The 20,255-nt window shown below is 50.2% G+C and overlaps 1 protein-coding gene across 5 annotated transcripts in view; it reads left to right on the top strand.

Annotated features, from left to right (window-relative positions):
• Positions 1-20,255, top strand: part of ABL1 (ABL proto-oncogene 1, non-receptor tyrosine kinase) — a 176,090-nt gene extending 155,835 nt beyond the window's left edge. For 3 of the 5 annotated variants that reach the window (XM_055270678.2, XM_063635763.1, XM_055270679.2), the window contains exons 5-11: positions 4,668-4,752; positions 5,403-5,580; positions 7,417-7,601; positions 10,933-11,085; positions 12,580-12,669; positions 13,012-13,176; positions 16,522-20,255. In XM_055270678.2, the coding sequence (XP_055126653.1) occupies positions 4,668-4,752; positions 5,403-5,580; positions 7,417-7,601; positions 10,933-11,085; positions 12,580-12,669; positions 13,012-13,176; positions 16,522-18,236 (2,571 nt within the window). In that variant the 3' untranslated portion in view covers positions 18,237-20,255. Of the gene's footprint in view, positions 1-4,667; positions 4,753-5,402; positions 5,581-7,416; positions 7,602-10,932; positions 11,086-12,579; positions 12,670-13,011; positions 13,177-13,738; positions 14,152-16,521 lie in introns of those variants that run through there. The other 2 variants (XR_010119922.1, XM_063635764.1) reach the window with 2 other exon arrangements.

The following is a 20,255-nucleotide window of genomic DNA, read 5'->3' as shown; positions in this document are numbered from 1 at the left end:
TGCATGTATGTGAAACTATCCTGGTGGGTCAGCTTCCAGAAACTACTGGATCAGGGACCATGTGCATTTATGGCCTTGACCATACTGCCAAAGTACCTTCCAAGGAGTTTGTGTCATCAATTTGCACTCCCCAGGGGTGTTGAGAGAGTGCCTGTCTCCTCCACCAGCACAGTGTGTTTCGGTTTTATTTCTCCCAGGAAATGGGTGTTACTTGGGGAGCTCCAGAAAGAAGCCGAGAAGAAGGGCAGTCGTACCCTTGGCAGTTGTACGCAGTGGCTCTCTGGCCGCACAAGGAGGGCTCAGAGCCTGCTGTTGGCAGGTTGCACTTGCTCTTGCAAGACAGGCATTCCTTGCAGTGGGTTCTCCTCTGGCCAGGGAGATGAGTTCTGGGGGCTCCTCTGCGAGATGGTCTCTCATGGGCTTTCCTCTCAAGCTTCAGGTCCCACCTCTGGAGTGTGAATCGCCCTCCTCAGTCTAACTCTGTCCGTCCAGTGTTTGTTTGTTTGTTTTTCTTGCTTTTTGTTTTTGTTTTTGTTTTTTTGAGACAGAGTCTGTCACCCAGGCTGGAGTACAGTGGCACGATCTCGGCTCACTGCAAGCTCCGCCTCCCGGGTTCAAGCAATTCTCCTGCCTCAGCCTCCCAAGTAGCTGGGACTACAGGCGCCCGCCACCACGCTGGCTAATTTTTTGTATTTTTAGTAGAGACAGGGTTTCACCGTGTTAGCCAGGATGGTCTTGATCTCCTGACCTCGTGATCCGCCCTCCTTGGCCTCCCAAAGTGCTGGAATTACAGGCGTGAGCCACCACACCCGGCAGTCTCTTCAATGTATTTAGCCGTGTTGATCCTGATTCATCTGATGGGTGAAGGAATATTGGAAATAAGGATAATCCCTGTGGTGTTTCACTGTGCCTGTAACCTCCCTCACCTAGCATTTGGTTAACCAGAAACAGATGTGGAAGCTGATCTATCTGTAGATAATGGTCCTGCTCAGGGAGGGGGTCCCTGCTGAGAGTGAGACATTGAAAGCCTGCTACACAGAAACTGCTGGAAGGCCAAGCCATTTCTTTTTTCTTTTTTTTTCAGACAGAGTTTTGCACGGTAGCTCAGGCTGGAGTGCAGTGGCATGATCTCGGTTCACTGCAACGTCCTCCCGGGTTCAAGCAATTCTTCTGCCTCAGCCTCCAGAGTAGCTGGCATTACAGGCTCCTGCCACCACGCCTGGCTAATTTTTGCATTTTTAGTAGAGACGCGGTTTCACCATGTGGCCAGGCTGGTCTCGAACTCCTGGCCTCAAGTTATCTGCCTGCCTCGGCATCCCAGAGAGGCCAAGCCATTTTTAAAAACAGTGCTCTTTTTCATGCTGAAGAATACCTATGCTCGGGGGTGAGCAAAAAGGAGGAAACTGATTAGAAAATAACTGTGAGGGCCGGGCGTGGTGGCTCACGCCTGTAATCCCAGCACTCTGGGAGGCCGAGGAGGGCGGATCACAAGGTCAGGAGATCAAGACCATCCTGGTTGACATGGTGAAACCCCATCTCTACTAAAAATACAAAACATTAGCTGGGCGTGGTGGCAGGCGCCTGTGGCCCCAGCTACTTGGGAGGCTGAAGCAGGAGAATGTCGTGAACCTGGGAGACGGAGCTTGCAGTGAGCCGAGATCGCGCCACTGCACTCTAGCCTGGGCGACAGAGCAAGACTCCATCTCAAAAAAAAAAAAAAAAAAGAAAATACCTGTGAGATGTTGAGTCTGGGAGAATGTATCTATGAGAAGACAAACAACCCTAGTGTTCATTAAAGAACCAGCCTTTGTTTTCTACGAGCTATCTGTTCAGTCTACTCAGGAATAGAGATAAACTGCCTTAATAGTAATAAAAGCAAGCACTGCTGAGTGCTGGCCTCATTCCAGGAACTGCTGTTGGCACTCTGTGCACAAGGGAGATACTGACATTCTCTCTGTTGTGCAGATGAGAAAACAGACTCAGAGAGGGTGAGTAACTTACCATGGTCACACAGCAGCAGAGCTAGGTCAGTATAATCCACAAGTCATTCTCTTAACCGTTCCGCCGTACTGCCCAGAATGTTCATCTGCATCTGGGCCAGCCTCGTCAGTCTGTGCAAAGAGGCCAGTTGACCCATCTCCCTCCCTAACAAGCAGAGACGAGACCAGGCTGAAAATTCATAGCTTTCACTCAAAGTGTTTCCTTCACCCTCATTCATCTGAATTAGTTTTATTTTACTATAATAAAGAGAATTTTCTTCAGCAAAATGATAGGAAATTTTTTAATGAAAGTAAAGGAATGTCACAGAATTGCGTCAGGGATATTTCCAGTTTAACACAACTACAAACGTAGGCTGTTTTGTTGTTGTTGTTTTGGTTTTCTATTTTGAGATGAAGTCTCACTCTGTCGCCCAGGCTGAAGTGCAGTGGTGCGATCTCGGCTCACTGCAACCTCCTCCTCCCGAATTCAAGTGATTCTCCTGCCTCAGCCTCCTGAGTAGCTGGAACTACAGGCATGCGCCACCACGCCTGGCTAATTTTTGTATTTTTAGTAGAGATGGGGTTTCACCATGTTGACCAGGTTGTTCCGGAACTCAGGTGATCCACCTTGGCCTCCCAAAGTGTTGGGATTACAGGCATGAGCCACTACACTCGGCCAGCTGTTGTTAATAGTTAAAATTATAAATTGAACAAGGTCTGATTCCAGCAGGGGGAGACAAATTCACATTGATTTTTCTGTAAGAAAAGGAATTATTTGTACTTTCCTCCCGTGTGTGTTTGTGTGTGTGTAAGAGAGACAGATGAGAAGAGGGCTGCCTTTGAAAGCCATGTTCCTTTTGCATGTCCATGCCTCTCAAGATTATTACATGGGTCTTTTAGAAGAGGGTCAGTAGCTATAAAAGCAAATGATACTTATGAAATGATTTAATTGTGTGTGGTTTATCATGTGGTCTTCAAAACAGAAAAACCCCACTTGCTTTGAAAGCTTCCTTTGAGAGCTACTTTTTAACCATATTGTTGATCAAGCAAGATTCTTAAAGCCCCAGTCCTGTACGTGAGCAGCATCGAATCCCCGGATGCTGGCAGGCATTCACTGTCCAGCCTTTGACATTAGCATGTCACCCTGGTAAATCAGAGCACTCCATGCCAAAAACAGCATGGTCTGCTGAGCGTGTTAAGGAGCAGAGAGGGCTCAGAAGAATTAAACGGCCAATGGAGTGGCAACAGGGGTGAGCTCTTTCCCCCTCGGACAGCTTGGCACAGTGACTACCAACGAGGTTTAATTGACATGAAGAGCAGCTCACCATTTTTAAAGAGCAATAAATTGTTTCCAAGTTTCAGCCTCACGGAGCCCTGAGCTAAGAGATAATGGGCTGACACATAGCCTCATTGGTCACGCTTCACTTGTAAACAGGATTGGCCAAAGCAAGAAAGCTGTAAGTAAAGGTTGGCCCGTCCTCTGGAAGCCTCCCCCACAGCAGGGTGGGGAATTGGGGCAGCCACAGCAAGCAGGACCATCAGGACACTGTGTCTGCCAAAGGGGCTGGAACATACAAGGTTCTACGTTTAACAGAAAGTTGATCAAGCCTTCCTCTTTGGGGAACCTAATTTTTAAGCCGTTCACTCTCTGTTCCCCTGCACAGTCTTTCTCTCCAAACTCTGTTGAAACTTGGAGGCATCTTGCTTCCTCCTTTGGCCTTTGTAGCCAGGTTTTCACAGCAAACAGACCATATCATTTAACACCCACCTGCTTCTTGTTCTGATGATCAGTTCAGTAGACAGTAGCATTTTTTAAATCAAAAAGAGGCTTAGTGATGTAGGCCAAGGTCAAGGCTCTGTGTGGTGGGGCTCTCCCCAAGGCTCAGTGCCACGGCACTTCAGACTTGACCCCAGACTGAAAAGATGAGAGGACCTGTAGAAGTCACGGCCTGTCTGTGCTGGGCCCATGCTCCTATTTTTTTCTCCCCCTTGGCATTTAGATACCGTGGACTTGTTAAAATGTGACATATACTGATGATCCTTGTGAATTTGTTGGTAGGGGAGCTGCTGGTGAGGATTATTTTAGACTTTGAGTAATTGACCTGACAGACAGTGATGACTGCTTCATTAAGAGCCCACCACCACGTGCCAAAACAGTTCAGCATCCTCTGTTGCTACTACACTTTGAGACATCATTCTTCTTTGTGATGCAATATCTCTTTCTTGTCATCAGGGTCTCTTCCCTTAAATCAGGTACATTTCAGATTCTTCAGGTGATGTCTTTTAGGCTGAGTGTGTTAGCACCCCTTGGAAACCAGGTTCCCTGGGGAAAGTGTGCCGCGCTTGTGGTGTTTGCCTGTATAGCTCTCCCACAACCCCACGAGCTCCAAGAGGTGGGGAAGCACATGTGGCCTGCCTGGCAGGCACCAGGTTATTTGCACATGCAAGCCAGCTGTGCCCTGTTGCCCTGGGGGAGAATTGAACAGTTTGGCCCCAAAGGGGAAAATTCTTTCTGCCATCAGGTTGCTGGTCAGCTGTCATGGAACCTGTCTGCAACAATGTGGCTGTCACAAAACACAGCCCAGGACGAGTGTGTGCTGAAGCTCCATTTTGCATTAACCATTCAAGTACTTACCCACTGAAAAGCACTTCCTGAAATAATCTCACCCTCGTTTTTTCCTTCTGCAGGAGGACACCATGGAGGTGGAAGAGTTCCTGAAAGAAGCTGCAGTCATGAAGGAGATCAAACACCCTAACCTGGTGCAGCTGCTTGGTGAGTAAGCCCGGGGCTCTGAAGAGAGGGTCTCGCACCGCACCCCCAGGGTGACACAGGCGCCGGGGAAGAAGCACGGGCAGCTCACTGCACAAAACCTCATTGGAACATTTGTGCTTTGCCGACGTTCAGCCGCTGGTAAAATGAGGCCTGTATGGGATGGGTGTGTGCGTGTGTGCACATACGCACATGTATGTATGAGAGGGAGGATGTGATTATTTTAAGTGGATACCTAAAAGCAGTCAAATGCAAATCTGAAATTAGTTTCTGAAACTTGGGCATTTTCCAGAGTTTTCTCACTGAAGTGATTCTGTAAGTAGACATATAACCATCAGACATGACCATTCGGGGGTAAACTGACAGTGGTGAAGGTCGTTTGAGGTGGGGCCAGGTCGGCTTCTGAATTCTGTGGCAGCCTCTCCCTGTGTAAATTCAATTTCACTGGCTTGAGAAGAAGAAAAGAGCCTGGCCGTGTCCCTCCCACGTCCTGAGTCCCAGTCTCAGCACACAGGTGCTTGGGACCATGTTGGAAGTTGGACCCAGGACTGAGGGGCAGAGTCAGAATCCTTCAGAAGGCTTTTTCTTTAGACAGTTGTTGGTTCAGTTGGGAGTGGAGCCACATGTTGAAGTCCTCGGTGTCTTGTTGGCAGGGGTCTGCACCCGGGAGCCCCCGTTCTATATCATCACTGAGTTCATGACCTACGGGAACCTCCTGGACTACCTGAGGGAGTGCAACCGGCAGGAGGTGAACGCCGTGGTGCTGCTGTACATGGCCACTCAGATCTCGTCAGCCATGGAGTACCTGGAGAAGAAAAACTTCATCCACAGGTAGGGGCCTGGCCAGGTAGCCTGCGCCACGGAGTCACAGGGCGTGGAGCCGGGCAGCCTTTTACAAAAAGCCCTAGCCTAGGAGGTCTCAGGGCGCAGCTTCTAACCTCAGTGCTGGCAACACATTGGACCTTGGAACAGAGGCAAACACTAGGCTCCTGGCAAAGCCAGCTTTGGGCATGCATCCAGGGCTAAATTCAGCCAGGCCTAGACTCTGGACCAGTGGAGCAGCTGATCCCCGGAGTAAGAAATAATTCATTTTTGAGCCATTTTGGGCTAAGTGGAATATTAAATGAAGTTCATAAAAGGTGTCCTTCCTAATAATCACAGCCCCCTCTGAATCAGAGCACTCATTCTTCCTCCGGGGCCAGTGCCCAGCAGTAATGGCCTCTTCCTGGGAGCCGCTGGCATTGCTTTTACACAAGCTCATGGGAACAACCAGTACATGGCTTTTGTTTTTTAGTGTGTGTGGTTTTTTTCCTGCTTTCTCTTTATTATCTTTTCATTCTCCACTTAACTTGCTGTCCTCAGGTTCAGGGATGTTTCCACAATTGTCAGAATTGTGTATGTGGAGGTCTAAATTAAGCGTCTTTGCTGTTTTAAACCCTGAAGTGTTTTGACCTTCAAATGTGCCACAATTATCTTGGTCTTCAAATTCTTTGCTGGTGGAAATGGCTTCCCAGCAAAGCGACGGCCTGTGCAGGACAGAGCCTGATGGGCTTTGCTGGCATCTTTTATACGAGATGTTCTCCACACCACCGTGACCTTTCCTACCCAATTAGCTCAAGTATGAAACCTCTACATGAGATTTCATAGCAAGGAATAAGGGTAGCATGTGTGAAATGCTGGCGGCTCCTTGTAAGGCAGATTTTCTATGCTCCACGAGAGCCTGATCCGGATACTCCTGGCTTTCAGGAAAGTGAACCCTCTGATGCTGCAAATTGAGATTGCTTGACTTCTGGTTTGCCTGGCACGGCCGGGTCCATTCCTTCTTCATTCAAGCGAACTTAAAATGCTTTACCAAAATCCTCTTAGACACAACTCTTCTGTATTTAATTTCACTCTCGTTGCTGACGATCAGGCTATCTCATGCAGCCATCTCCTCAAGCTGCTGCCCCCTCTCATTCCCCTCTTCCCGTTTGCCTTGTGATTTCATGGTTAATGTTCATGAACCAAAGATTAGACTCCTACCTCCCTGGGAGAATCAGGAAGTGAGAGGAAGCAGATTATACAGGAGAGAGTTTTTTAGGATACATTTGGGTACACCTCAGGAAGAAAGAGGGAAGTAGGAAACACAGTTTGGGTAAAGAATGCCATGGGCTTTGTTTTATTTTGTCTAATCAAGTCTGGATAGGACAAGTGGAGATGCACTTGTTAGAACTCTGATAGAAGTTTCTTGCAATCAAGGACTGGGCTAAGTGTTTGTCTCTGTGCCTGGCATAGAGTAGCAATAACTGCACTTACTATTCTCGACACATCAATCAAAGCACTTAGCATATTAATTAATTACACTCACAGCAACCCTAAGAGGTGGGTGCCGTTATTATCGTCTTCATTTTACGGATGAGGTAACTGAGTCCCAGGGTAATTAACTTGCTCCAGGTCATGAGGCCAGGGAGCCCACTCCAAGCACCAGCCTCTCCCCATGTTGGGATCTCAGGGTGTGTTTGCTGAGAGGCTGGCACTGTGTTAATTGCAGTGGGCATTAATACAAACTTCCAGGGCACTGGACTCAATCTTCCCATTGTCAGCATTGCACCTGTGCTCAGCAGTGGTGGATTTGTGAAGTGGAAGGTTGGCCAGGAGCTCTTATGGGTGAACATTTTCCTTTCTTAGAGATCTTGCTGCCCGAAACTGCCTGGTAGGGGAGAACCACTTGGTGAAGGTAGCTGATTTTGGCCTGAGCAGGTTGATGACAGGTGACACCTACACAGCCCATGCCGGAGCCAAGTTCCCCATCAAATGGACTGCACCCGAGAGCCTGGCCTACAACAAGTTCTCCATCAAGTCCGACGTCTGGGGTAAGGGCTGCTGCTGCACTGAAGAGGTCCTTCCTGACTACAGGAGGGTTTTTTTTTCCTGCCTCTTTCTTGCTCTTCCCTTTCTTTTTGTTTTTTTGTCTGTCACCTAGGCTGGAGTGCAGTGGTGCAATCTTGGCTCATTGCAGCCTCTCCTTTCCAGGTTCAAGAGATTCTCCTGTCTCACCATCTTGAGTAGCTGGGATTATAGGCGCCTGCCACCACGCCCAGCTAATTTTTGGTATTTTTAGTAGAGATGGGGTTTCACCATGTTGGCCAGGCTGGTCTAGAACTTCTGACCTCAGGTGATCCACCTGCCTTGGCCTCCCAAAGTGCTGGGATTACAGGTGTGAGCCACCATGCCCAGCCACGCTTTTTTTTTTTTTTTTTTAACTGTGTGTTTGGCCTGAGGTCCAAATACGGTGCACAGTGTATCTGCTGATCTGTCTGTTAAGTCTCCTCTATAAGCCCCCTCTCCGTGTCTTTATTTCCCTTGCTGTTTATTGAAGAAACCATCCTTAGAGTTTCTTATGTTCTGGATTTTGCTCATTGTCTCCCATGGTGTGATTTAATATGTTCCTCTGACTTCAGTATTCCTAGTAATGGGTGGCTGGATCTGGACAGCCTCATCACATTCAGGTTTGACTGTTGCTCTTTTAGTAAGAGTGGATCAGATGAGATGGTGTGCCCTGCCATCAGTAGATGCAAAATGCTTGATTTATTTCCTTCCTTCCTTCCTTTCCTTCCTTCCTTCCTTTTTTTGACAGAGTTTCGCTCTTGTTGCCCAGGCTGGAGTGCAGTGGCACGATCTTGGCTCACTGCAACCTCTGCCTTCCGGTTTCAAGTGATTCTCCTGCCTTAGCCTCCTGAGTAGCTGGGATTATAGGCGCATGCCACCACTCCCGGCTAATTTTTGTATTTTTAGTAGAGGCGGGGTTTTACCATGTTGGCCAGGATGGTCTTGAACTCCTGACTTCGTGATCAGCCCACCTCGGCCTCCCAAAGTGCTGGGATTACAGGCGTGAGCCACCACACGTGGCCCCAAAATGCTTGATTTTCTATTGGTTTTTGTTTGTTTTTTTTGAGTAATTTTTAGCAGTTGCTGATATACAGTGCCTAGATCCAATAGTTTGCTAGGTATTGCCAGATAGGAATTCTCTAATTCTGTCATTCCTATTAAGTTATTAGTGGAAACTTGTATGAGGAGAAACAGTTCCTCATCTGTTTTGTTACTCAGTGGTACAGTTCATATAGGAAGAGCAGGATCAATTCTTCTTTGTTTTTATTTACCAGTTTTTAAAATAACAAATCAATTTCTTTTCTTTTTTTTCTTTTTGGAGACAGAGTCTTGCTTTGTCTGGCGTGCAAAGTACAGGCTGGAGTTCAGTAGCATGATCTCGGCTCACTGCAACCTCCGCCTCCCAGATTCAGGCAATTCTTCTGCCTCAGCCTCCCAAGTAGCTGGGATTACAGGTGCCTGCCACCACGCCTGGCTAAATTTTTTTGTATTTTTAGTAAAGATGGGGTTTCACCATGTTGCCCAGGCTGGCCTTGAATTTCTGAGCTCAGGCAGTCCGCCTGCCTTGGCCTCCCAAAGTGCTGGGATTACAGGCGTGAGCCACCATGCCCTGCCACAAGTTGGTTTCTTTCTTTTTTTTTTTTTTTTTTTTTTTTGAGACGCAGTGTAACTCTGTTCGTCAGGCTGGAGTGCAGTGGCATGATCTCGGCTCACTGCAAGCTCCGCCTCCTGGGTTCACACCATTCTCCTGCCTTGGCCTCCCGAGTAGCTGGGACTATAGGCGCCTGCCACCACACTCGGCCAGTTTTTTTTTCTATTTTTAGTAGAGATGGGGTTTCACTGCATTAGCCAGGATGATCTCGATCTCCTGACTTCGTGATCCGCCTGCCTCGGCCTCCCAAAGTGCACAAGTTAGTTTCTTAATACGCTTCAGTGGTGGCCAATTAGGTTTTTGTTGTCATTGGTGGTATTATGAACTCTCAGATTTATATATATTTGATGTGTTTCAGTCCACTGCGGTTATTTTCCCTGTTGATATTCAGATTGTCTCATCTTTGGCCAGTGGGAACTTCACATTAGCTCCTAGTCATTTTGACATTAACTTTATAGTTTTCCGTGACGTCCACACCCTCAAATGACAAGATATTGCAGTTTCATTCTGTGCCCCAGGCCTGAATCACCCATTTCTCCAAGGAATCTTATCCTTTAATGGGAAATGGAATTTCAAGGCAATAATCTGAGATTTCAAAACTTTCAAAGATTTCATAAGATTTTTATGAAATGTTTAGAGTTAGAAGGGGCTTTGGAGATAGTCTTGTGCACCCAGAAAGCAGTGGTGGCCAGTTAGACACAGAGCTGGTTGGTCACAGAGCTATGAGTTAACATGGCCAGCTGACTTCCGGCACCAGGTTCCTTCTACCATATATCCCAGCAAGATGGTCACACTACCTAAAAGACCCCACAGGGTCTGAAACTCATCATCTGCCCTCCTCCAGCATGTTTGTGGGGTAGGTTTACTGAGTCTTGTTCTGTCCTGGTCTTCTTTTATTTTTTTGAGACGGGGTCTTGCTCTGTCGCCCAGGCTGGAGTGCAGTGGAGCAATATCAGCTCACTACAACCTCCGCCTCCTGGGTTCAAGCAATTCTCCTGCCTCAGCCTCCAGAGTAGCCAGGACTACTGGCGTGCACCACCACACCTGGCTAATTTTTGTTTTTTCTTGTTTTTCTTTTGAGACAGAGTCTTGCTCTGTCGCCCAGCCTGGAGTGCAGTGGTGCGATCTCGGCTCACTGCAAGCTCTGCCTCCCAGGTTCACGCCATTCTCCTGCCTCAGCCTCCCGAGTAGCTGGGACTACAGGCTCCCGCCACCATGCCCGGCTAATTTTTTTGTATTTTTAGTAGAGACGGGGTTTCACCATGTTAGCCAGGATGGTCTCGATCTCCTGACCTCGTGATCTGCCCGCCTTGGCCTCCCAAAGTGCTGGGATTACAGGCATGTGAGCCACTGCGCCCAGCCCCTAATTTTTGTATTTTTAGTAGAGATGGGGTTTTGCCATGTTGGCCAGGGTGGTTTTGAATTCCTGACCTCAAATGATCCTCCCACTTCAGCCTCCCAAAGTGCTGGGATTACAGGCATGAGCCACCGCACCCGGCCTTGTCCTGGTCTTCTGATGATAAAGAGCCTGGTAAAATGTCAGAGCCTGGGCTGCTGCTGGGACCATCCCTTCTGAGGTCTGCTGCAGAGGTAACCGATTTTAAATGTAGTATAGTGAAATGCTACACATCTTAAACAGCCATTCTCTTTCGGTTTTCTTTCAGCATTTGGAGTATTGCTTTGGGAAATTGCTACCTATGGCATGTCCCCTTACCCGGGAATTGACCTGTCCCAGGTGTATGAGCTGCTGGAGAAGGACTACCGCATGGAGCGCCCAGAAGGCTGCCCAGAGAAGGTCTATGAACTCATGCGAGCATGTAAGCCTTCCTCAGCCTGTTCTCATGAGTATATATGGGCATTCCAGGAAATTCCAACCGTGCAGGAGTGTGTACACAAAGTTGAAAGTTTTTCTATGAGCTCACTCCATTCCAGTTCTTCAGCAGCAGCTAATGTAGCTATTTGATACCTATTGACCTTTATTTACAGATAAATAGTATGTGCGTGACTTGTCTTTTAAAGCAAAAATGGTATTGATAGATACCAAACCTGGGTGTATTCCTAAATACAGATTCCTGGGCCCTGCCTTCAGACATTCTGCTATAGTAGCTAAGCTCACGAGGTGATTTTTTTTTCAGATGGAGTTTCGCTCTTCTTGCCCAGGCTGGTGTGCAATGGCGCAATCTTGGCTCACTTCAACCTCCACCTCCCTGGTTCAAGTGATTCTCCTGCCTCAGCCTCCCGAGTAGCTGGGATTACAGGCATGCGCCACCACGCCTGGCTAATTTTGTATTTTTAGTAGAGACGGGGTTTCTCGATTTTAGTCAGGCTGGTCTCCAACTCCTGACCTCAGGTGATCCACCCGCCTCAGCCTCCCAAAGTGCTGGGATTACAGGCGTGAGCCACCACGCCCAGCCACAAAGTGATTTTTATCCAGTCGTTTTATACTAATTACATATATGTTATCTGTACTATGCATGCACAGGATGTTTTCATCTATCTTATAAGGTATTTATATGGCCATTTCTTACACTGTTTTCCCACACGTCTTTCCATGTCCATATATTCAGATCTCTCCCTCTCCCCACCTCTTATTTACATATAGCTGCCCAGTACTCCATTAAATGATTTCACTCATTCATCCAGTCCTCTTTTGATGTGCATTTGGTTGTTTTACACATTTGTTTGGTTTTTGCCCTTATAAACAAAGCAGAAACAAATATTCATGTACACGAATCTCTGGGCACTTTGGCTGGTATTTCTAAAAGTTGAACCGTTGGTTCAAAGAACTGTGTGGATTTTAAATTTTGATACATTTTACCAAACTGTTAAAAAAGGTTGTGCCATTGTATGCTCCAGTCAGACGCGTATGGGAGTGACTGTTCATGGTCCCTAGTACTAGGCTTTGTCAGTCTGTTTAGTCCTCATGTTAGTCTTATTTTCATGAGAATTTCTTTACTTCAGACTTTAATAACCATGAAGAAAGAACGAGATAGAAGGTGAGCTATTTGGCTTAGTAATTTTCTACACCTACTAGAGCGGGGCTGGGAAAAATATATTTGTAAATGCAGTTCTTGCTGTCACTGTCTCTCTGGGGTTTTACAATCCCTATTCCTGCCAGCATCTAACGTCTTTTCAAATTCTTAATGTCTATAACAGGACATGATGACATTCATCATTTTAACTTGTTGCAGCAAAAGATGGTTAGCAGGATTGGAATGTTGCTTTCATTCTAGACTTTTCCTTGAGAACTGCTAGCCCCATATTGCTAGCCAGATCTCATGGATGGTCTGACTTGGGTTTCATCTGTCCAGGTTGGCAGTGGAATCCCTCTGACCGGCCCTCCTTTGCCGAAATCCACCAAGCCTTTGAAACAATGTTCCAGGAATCCAGTATCTCAGATGGTAAAGTACCCGTCCCGGGGTACCTGCAGTGGGGTGAAAGGGCGGCCGTGTGGGACTGCAGCCTGGGTCATTCAGTTCACTTCCTGGTGGAAGTTCACAGACCAGCCTGTCCTGAGATCAGAAAGCTAGGCAGAGGTGTGGAGTGTTTTGCTCTCTTGTCTGCTGCAGCCCTGCAGAGTTCTAAGAAATGCTAAGGGCTGTTTCTCCGGCATCCACGTGCCTTTTCTTTAGTTGTATGCAGATGAGCACTGTTATCTCACAAAGAAAGAGAACCACCACACCAAGCCAACACCAGCACTGATGGCTGCTGGATTTTTGCTTCTGTCCCTTTATGATTCTTAGAAGTGGAAAAGGAGCTAGGGAAACAAGGCGTCCGTGGGGCTGTGAGTACCTTGCTGCAGGCCCCAGAGCTGCCCACCAAGACAAGGACCTCCAGGAGAGCTGCGGAGCACAGAGATGCCACTGACGTGCCTGAGATGCCTCACTCCAAGGGCCAGGGAGAGAGCGGTATGTCCCCCCCTTCCCCCAACCCCACTGCTCTTGCCCTCCCTGCGGAGGCTACATTCAGGCCGGCATAGGCCAACGGGAAGCTGTGAATGGAGCCCGGATAGAAGGACAGCCACAGCCTTTGTCAGTGGTTCAGCTTCGGAAGGAGGAAGGTTCTCCTCTCCCCACCTGCCTCCTGTCCCCTCCCTCTGAGAGTCCCCAAGGAGCATAGGCTTCAGCGGTGAGTTCAGTCCCATAGGCAGAGGTGCTTCTGAAGCCCGTCAAGGAGCTAGCCCATCTCCCACCTGTTACCCACGGCATCTGTGGTTGCTGTCTCAGAGCAGATGCAACAATAGTAAGCACCAGGCTGCGTGATGAGCAGCTCACGGTGAAGGCACTGATGTGACAAGCTCGCTGCAGCCAGGTGGAACCAGGACACGCCCGGGGACAGAGCCCATGTCCTGCTGGTCTCTGGGAAGAGCATCTTTCTGGTGCCGTTGCCTGGGCGAGCAAGGGAGTTGGGATCAGCTCAGGAGGGGTCTCAAGACACTAGCAAAAATAATAATTGCCAACATTTGTGTAGTGTGCCTACCACAGGCCAACGCTCTGTTCTATGTTCGTGGTTGACCCCCAGAACCAGCAGTCCAGCTTCTGCTGCAGACCAGCTGAACAAAAGCATTGAGGAGTGTATTAGTCTGTTTTCATGCTGCTAATAAAGGTATACCCAAGACTGGGTAATTTATAAAGGAAAGAGGTTTCACTGACTCACAGTTCCACATGGCTGGGGAGGCCTCACAATCGTGGCTGAAGGCGAATGAGGAACAAGGTCACGTCTTACTTGGCGGCAGTCGAGAGCTTGTGCAGGGGGAGTCCGCTTTATAAAACCATCAGATCTCGTGAGACTTACTACCACGAGAATGTGGGAGAAACCGCCCCATGATTCATTTATCTCCACCTGACCCCGCCCTTGACATGTGGAGGTTATTACAATTCAAGGTGAGATTTGGGTGGGGACTCGGCCAAACCGTATTGGAGGTGGGGGGTAGGCCAAGCATCTGGGTTCGTAGAGGATCCTGGGGATGGCAATGGTGGATCCATTCTAATGGACCGCAGACTGGGTACATGTGAAGGGACTGGACAAAGCCCTACTTCTTGAAGATTTATGGTGGGATGTTTACTGACAGCAGAATCTATAAACCTGAGTTTTCTTTATCACGTACTCTCATTAGTAAAAAAACAAAAAAACAAAAAATAACTGAACATGCAGCCCATATATATGGTATATAAAGTATGTACGTCCACTACTATAGGAGTATAGTGTGTATGTTATGTACCAAAACTCACATTTAAAAGGCTTGCATGCTAAATAAGTCCAAATTAACAATACTTCCCGCCCTGCTGGGTCATCTCGCTCACCCACTTGGAGGTTATGGCATATATAGACTCTCCAGAATCTTCCACCCTTCCTCCTCCTGTCGGTTTTCCTGATTTCAGGTGGCTGAGCAACAGGGAGGAGAGGCCTCTGTGGGAACGCTGTGCTTATTAAGAACCCAGTGATCAGCAGTCATGTTCATTTATGCCCGTCAGTTTCATATGAGGGGTATTTTGATAGTGATCTCTTGGTGAGCCGAGGGTGTCAATTAACTGCTCAGTGCTGAAACTGAGTGGTGCATAATTCATTGCAATTTCACTCTCCTGGCCTCCTTCCACTAGATTAAAGTTTTAGGAGGGTTTTGGTGTTCCCTGATTCAGATGTCCCGCGTGCTGCCTTGGGTTCTGATAAATGCACACTAGTACCTCTGTTCTGAGTTACAGGTGCCAACAGAAAACCTCTTGCAAGCTGGCCTCCGAGGGAGAATTCTGTTACTCACTAGCAGGAGCTTGGCAACACCAAAAAGATATCCCTTTTTTTTTTTTTGAGATGGAGCCTCACTCTGTTGCCAGGCTGGAGTGCAGTGGCACCATCCCGGCTCACTGCAACTTCCGCCTCCCGGGTTCAAGTGATTCTCCTGCCTCATCCTCCTGAGTAGCTGGGACTACAGGCGTGTGCCACCACACCCAGCTAATTTTTGTATTTTTTAGTAGAGACGGGGTTTCACCATGTTGGCCAGGATGGTCTCGATCTCTTGACCTCGTGATCCGCCCGCCTCAGCCTCCCAAAGTGCTGGGATGACAGGCTTGAGCCACCACACCCGACTACCAAAAAGATTTCCTACGAGCTATGATTCATATTTAAAGAGTGCCCATTAAAAAACGGTTGGCCGGGCGTGGTGGCTCACACCTGTAATCCCAGCACTTTAGGAGGCCGAGGTGGGTGAATCACAAGGTCAGGCTCCCGTGGCACAAGCTGGGGGCTGCCCCCACCCCACGCTCCCCAGAGTAGCACCCAAGCATCTGGGCTCAGACATGCCTGGATCTTATAACCGGCTCTGATGCCACCATCCCTGAGGCCAGGCAAGTCCCTCCTCTCAGCCTGTCCTCAGCTTTCTCGCTTGTAACCGGGCTACAGCGCTGTTGTGAGAATGCAGATGACGTTGTAAAGGTGAAGCACGTGTCTCGCTCCTTTCAATAAAGCCATCATTGCTGTTAGGATTGTCATTAGGAAAGGCTTTGGGCCAGGTGTAATCCCAGCACTTTGGGAGGCCAAGGCGGGTGGATCACCTGAGGTCAGGAGTTTGAGACCAGCCTGACCAACATGGTGAAACCCTATCTCTACTAAAAATACAAAATTAGCCAGGTGTGGTAGTGCGTGCCTGTAATCCTAACTACTTGGGAGACTGAGGCAGGAGAACCGTTTGAACCTGGGAGGCGGAGGTTGCAGTGAGCTGAGATTGCGCCACTTCACTCCAGCCTAGGCAACAAGTGAGACTCCAACTCAAAAAAAACAAACAAAAAAAAACAAAACAAAAAAACGCTTTGATCTCTTTCTCTGAAGATGGGAACAAAAAGCTGGATGGCCCTGGCCTCTTCATCCCTGCACTAGTTTAAGGCAGCAGCCCCCCCACCCACCCACATCACTCTCTGATGAGTATAAAAACGATGACAGGGCCAAAGCAAAGGGTCAAAACCTGTGGCTCTCCTGCCAGCCAGCTAGCCGAGAGGCCTACGAGGAGCTCTGGGAATAAGGGGCTGTGTCCCACAGTGGGGAAGGGACAATGGGCCATTATGCACAGGAGATAAGAAGGGATGACCTTTGACAATTTTTTTGTTTGTTTTGAGATGGAGTCTCACTCTGTCTCCTGGGCTGGAGTGCAGCAGTGGCGTGACCTCAGCTCACTGCAACCTCTGCCTCCCGGGTTCAAGCGATTCTCCTGTCTCAGCCTCTGGAGTTGTCTGGAGTTGTCAGCTCTTCCCCTTGCGTTTCAGATCCTCTGGACCATGAGCCTGCCGTGTCTCCATTGCTCCCTCGAAAAGAGCGAGGTCCCCCGGAGGGCGGCCTGAATGAAGATGAGCGCCTTCTCCCCAAAGACAAAAAGACCAACTTGTTCAGCGCCTTGATCAAGAAGAAGAAGAAGACAGCCCCAACCCCTCCCAAACGCAGCAGCTCCTTCCGGGAGATGGATGGCCAGCCGGAGCGCAGAGGGGCCGGCGAGGAAGAGGGCCGAGACATCAGCAACGGGGCACTGGCTTTCACCCCCTTGGACACAGCTGAACCAGCCAAGTCCTCAAAGCCCAGCAATGGGGCTGGGGTCCCCAATGGAGCCCTCCGGGAGTCTGGGGGCTCAGGCTTCCGGTCTCCCCACCTGTGGAAGAAGTCCAGCACGCTGACCAGCAGCCGCCTAGCCACTGGCGAGGAGGAGGGCGGTGGCAGCTCCAGCAAGCGCTTCCTGCGCTCCTGCTCCGCCTCCTGCGTTCCCCACGGGGCCAAGGACACAGAGTGGAGGTCAGTCACGCTGCCTCGAGACTTGCAGTCCACGGGAAGACAGTTTGACTCGTCCACATTTGGAGGGCACAAAAGTGAGAAGCCGGCTCTGCCTCGGAAGAGGGCAGGGGAGAACAGGTCTGACCAGGTGACCCGAGGCACAGTAACGCCCCCCCCCAGGCTGGTGAAAAAGAACGAGGAAGCTGCTGATGAGGTCTTCAAAGACATCATGGAGTCCAGCCCGGGCTCCAGCCCGCCCAACCTGACTCCAAAACCCCTCCGGCGGCAGGTCACCGTGGCCCCTGCCTCGGGCCTCCCCCACAAGGAAGAAGCTGGAAAGGGCAGTGCCTTAGGGACCCCTGCTGCAGCTGAGCCAGTGACCCCCACCAGCAAAGCAGGCTCAGGTGCACCAGGGGGCACCAGCAAGGGCCCCGCCGAGGAGTCCAGAGTGAGGAGGCACAAGCACTCCTCTGAGTCGCCAGGGAGGGACAAGGGGAAATTGTCCAGGCTCAAACCTGCCCCGCCGCCCCCACCAGCAGCCTCTGCAGGGAAAGCTGGAGGAAAGCCCTCGCAGAGCCCGAGCCAGGAGGCGGCCGGGGAGGCAGTCCTGGGCGCAAAGACAAAAGCCACGAGTCTGGTTGATGCTGTGAACAGTGACGCTGCCAAGCCCAGCCAGTCGGGAGAGGGCCTCAAAAAGCCCGTGCTCCCGGCCACTCCAAAGCCACAGTCCGCCAAGCCGTCGGGGACCCCCATCATCCCAGCCCCCGTTCCCTCCACGTTGCCATCAGCATCCTCGGCCCTGGCAGGGGACCAGCCATCTTCCACTGCCTTCATCCCTCTCATATCAACCCGAGTGTCTCTTCGGAAAACCCGCCAGCCTCCAGAGCGGATTGCCAGCGGCGCTATCACCAAGGGCGTAGTCCTGGACAGCACCGAGGCGCTGTGCCTCGCCATCTCTAGGAACTCCGAGCAGATGGCCAGCCACAGCGCAGTGCTCGAAGCCGGCAAAAACCTCTACACATTCTGCGTGAGCTACGTGGATTCCATCCAGCAAATGAGGAACAAGTTTGCCTTCCGAGAGGCCATCAACAAACTGGAGAATAATCTCCGGGAGCTTCAGATCTGCCCGGCGACAGCAGGCAGTGGTCCGGCGGCCACTCAGGACTTCAGCAAGCTCCTCAGTTCGGTGAAGGAAATCAGTGACATAGTGCAGAGGTAGCAGCAGTCAGGGGTCAGGTGTCAGGCCCGCCGGAGCTGCCTGCAGCACATGCGGGCTCGCCCATACCCGTGACGGTGGCTGACAAGGGACTAGTGAGTCAGCACCTTGGTCCAGGAGCTCTGCGCCAGGGAGAGCTGAGGGCCCTGTGGAGTCCAGCTCTACTACCTAAGTTTGCACCGCCTGCCCTCCCGCACCTTCCTCCTCCCCGCCCGGGCTCCCTGCTCCATCTCTGTCCTTGAGTTTTATCTGTGGAGTTCCTGCTCCGTGGACTGCAGTCGGTATGCCAGGACCCTCCAGCCCCGCTCCCACCTAGTGCTCTAGACTGAGCTCTCCAGGCCAGGTGGGAAAGGCTGATGTGGAGTGTCGTTTTCATTTTTTTCTCTCTGGAGCCCCTCCTCCCCTGGCTGGGCCTTCTTCTACTTCTCCAAGAATGGAAGCCTGAACTGAGGCCTTGTGCGTCAGGCCCTCTGCCTGCACTCCCTGGCCTTGCCTGTCCTGTGCTGAAGACATGTTTCAAGAACCACATTTCGGGAAGGGCACGCACGAGCATGCACACGGCTGGTCACTCTGCCCTCTGCTGCTGCCCGGGGCGGGGTGCACTCGCCATTTCCTCACATGCAGGACAGCTCTTGATTTGGGTGGAAAACAGGGTGCTAAAGCCAACCAGCCTTTGGGTCCTGGGCAGGTGGGAGCTGAAAAGGATCAAGGCACGGGGCATGTCCTTTCCATCTGTCCTCTCCACATCCCCAGAGCCCAGCTCTTGCTCTCTTGTGACGTGCACTGTGAATCCTGGCAAGAAAGCTTGAGTCTCAGGGGTGGCAGGTCACTGTCACTGCCGACATCCCTCCCCCAGCAGAATGGAGGCAGGGCACAAGGGAGGCAGTGGCTAGTGGGGTGAACAGCTGGTGCCAGATAGCCCCAGACTGGGCCCAGGCAGGTCTGCAAGGGCCCAGAGTGAACCTTCCTTTCACACATCTGGGTGCCCTGAAAGGGCCCTTCCCCTCCCCCACTCCTCTAAGACAAAGTAGATTCTTAAAAGGCCCTTTCCTTTGGAACAAGACAGTCTTCACTTTTTTGAGTTCTTGAGGCATTTCAAAGCCCTGCCTCTGTGTAGCCGCCCTGAGAGAGAATAGAGCTGCCCTCGGGCACCTGCGCACAGGTGGGAGGAAAGGGCCTGGCCAGTCCTAGTCCTGGCTGCACTCTTGAACTGGGCAAATGTCTTATTTAATTACCATGAGTGACATAGCCTCATGTTCTGTGGGGGTCATCAGGGAGTGTTAGGAAAACCACAAATGGAGCCCCTGAAAGCCTCGAGTATTTCACAGAGCACGCCTGCCATCTTCTCCCCGAGGCTGCCTCAGGCTGGATGGAGCCCAGGTACGGGGGCTGTGACTCTGGGCAGGGACCCAGGGTCTCCTGGACCTTGACAGAGCAGTTAAGTCCAAGAGCAGTGGGCAGTTGGCCGCCCCCGAGGCTTCACGCCGGGAGAAGCCACCTTCCCGCCGCCTCATACCGCCTCGTGCCAGCAGCCTCGCACAGGCCCTAGCTTTATGCTCATCATCTAAACTTGTACTTTATTTTTCTGGTAGAAATGGTTTCCTCTGGATCGTTTTATGCGGTTCTTACAGCACATCACCTCTTTGCCCCCGACGGCTGTGACGCAGCCCGATGGAGGCACTAGTCACCGACAGCGGCCTTGAAGACAAAGCAAAGCGCCCACCCAGGTCCCCCGACTGCCTGTCTCCATGAGGTACTGGTCCCTTCTTTTTGTTAACGTGACGTGCCACTATATTTTACACGTATCTCTTGGTATGCATCTTTTATAGACGCTCTTTTATAAGTGGCCTGTGCATAGCGTCCTGCCCTACTCCCTTGGGGCCTGTGGTGGCTCCTCCTCTGCTTCTCTGGGTCCAGTGCATTTTGTTTCTGTATATGATTCTCTGTGTTCTTTTTTTTTTTTTTTGAATCCAAATCTGTCCTCTGTAGTATTTTTTAAATAAATCAGTGTTTACATTAGAA

Source organism: Symphalangus syndactylus, chromosome 3 (genome assembly GCF_028878055.3).
Source record: "Symphalangus syndactylus isolate Jambi chromosome 3, NHGRI_mSymSyn1-v2.1_pri, whole genome shotgun sequence".
In the NCBI taxonomy this organism is placed as follows: Eukaryota; Metazoa; Chordata; class Mammalia; order Primates; family Hylobatidae; genus Symphalangus; species Symphalangus syndactylus.
This window is presented reverse-complemented; position numbering and strand designations above follow the sequence as displayed.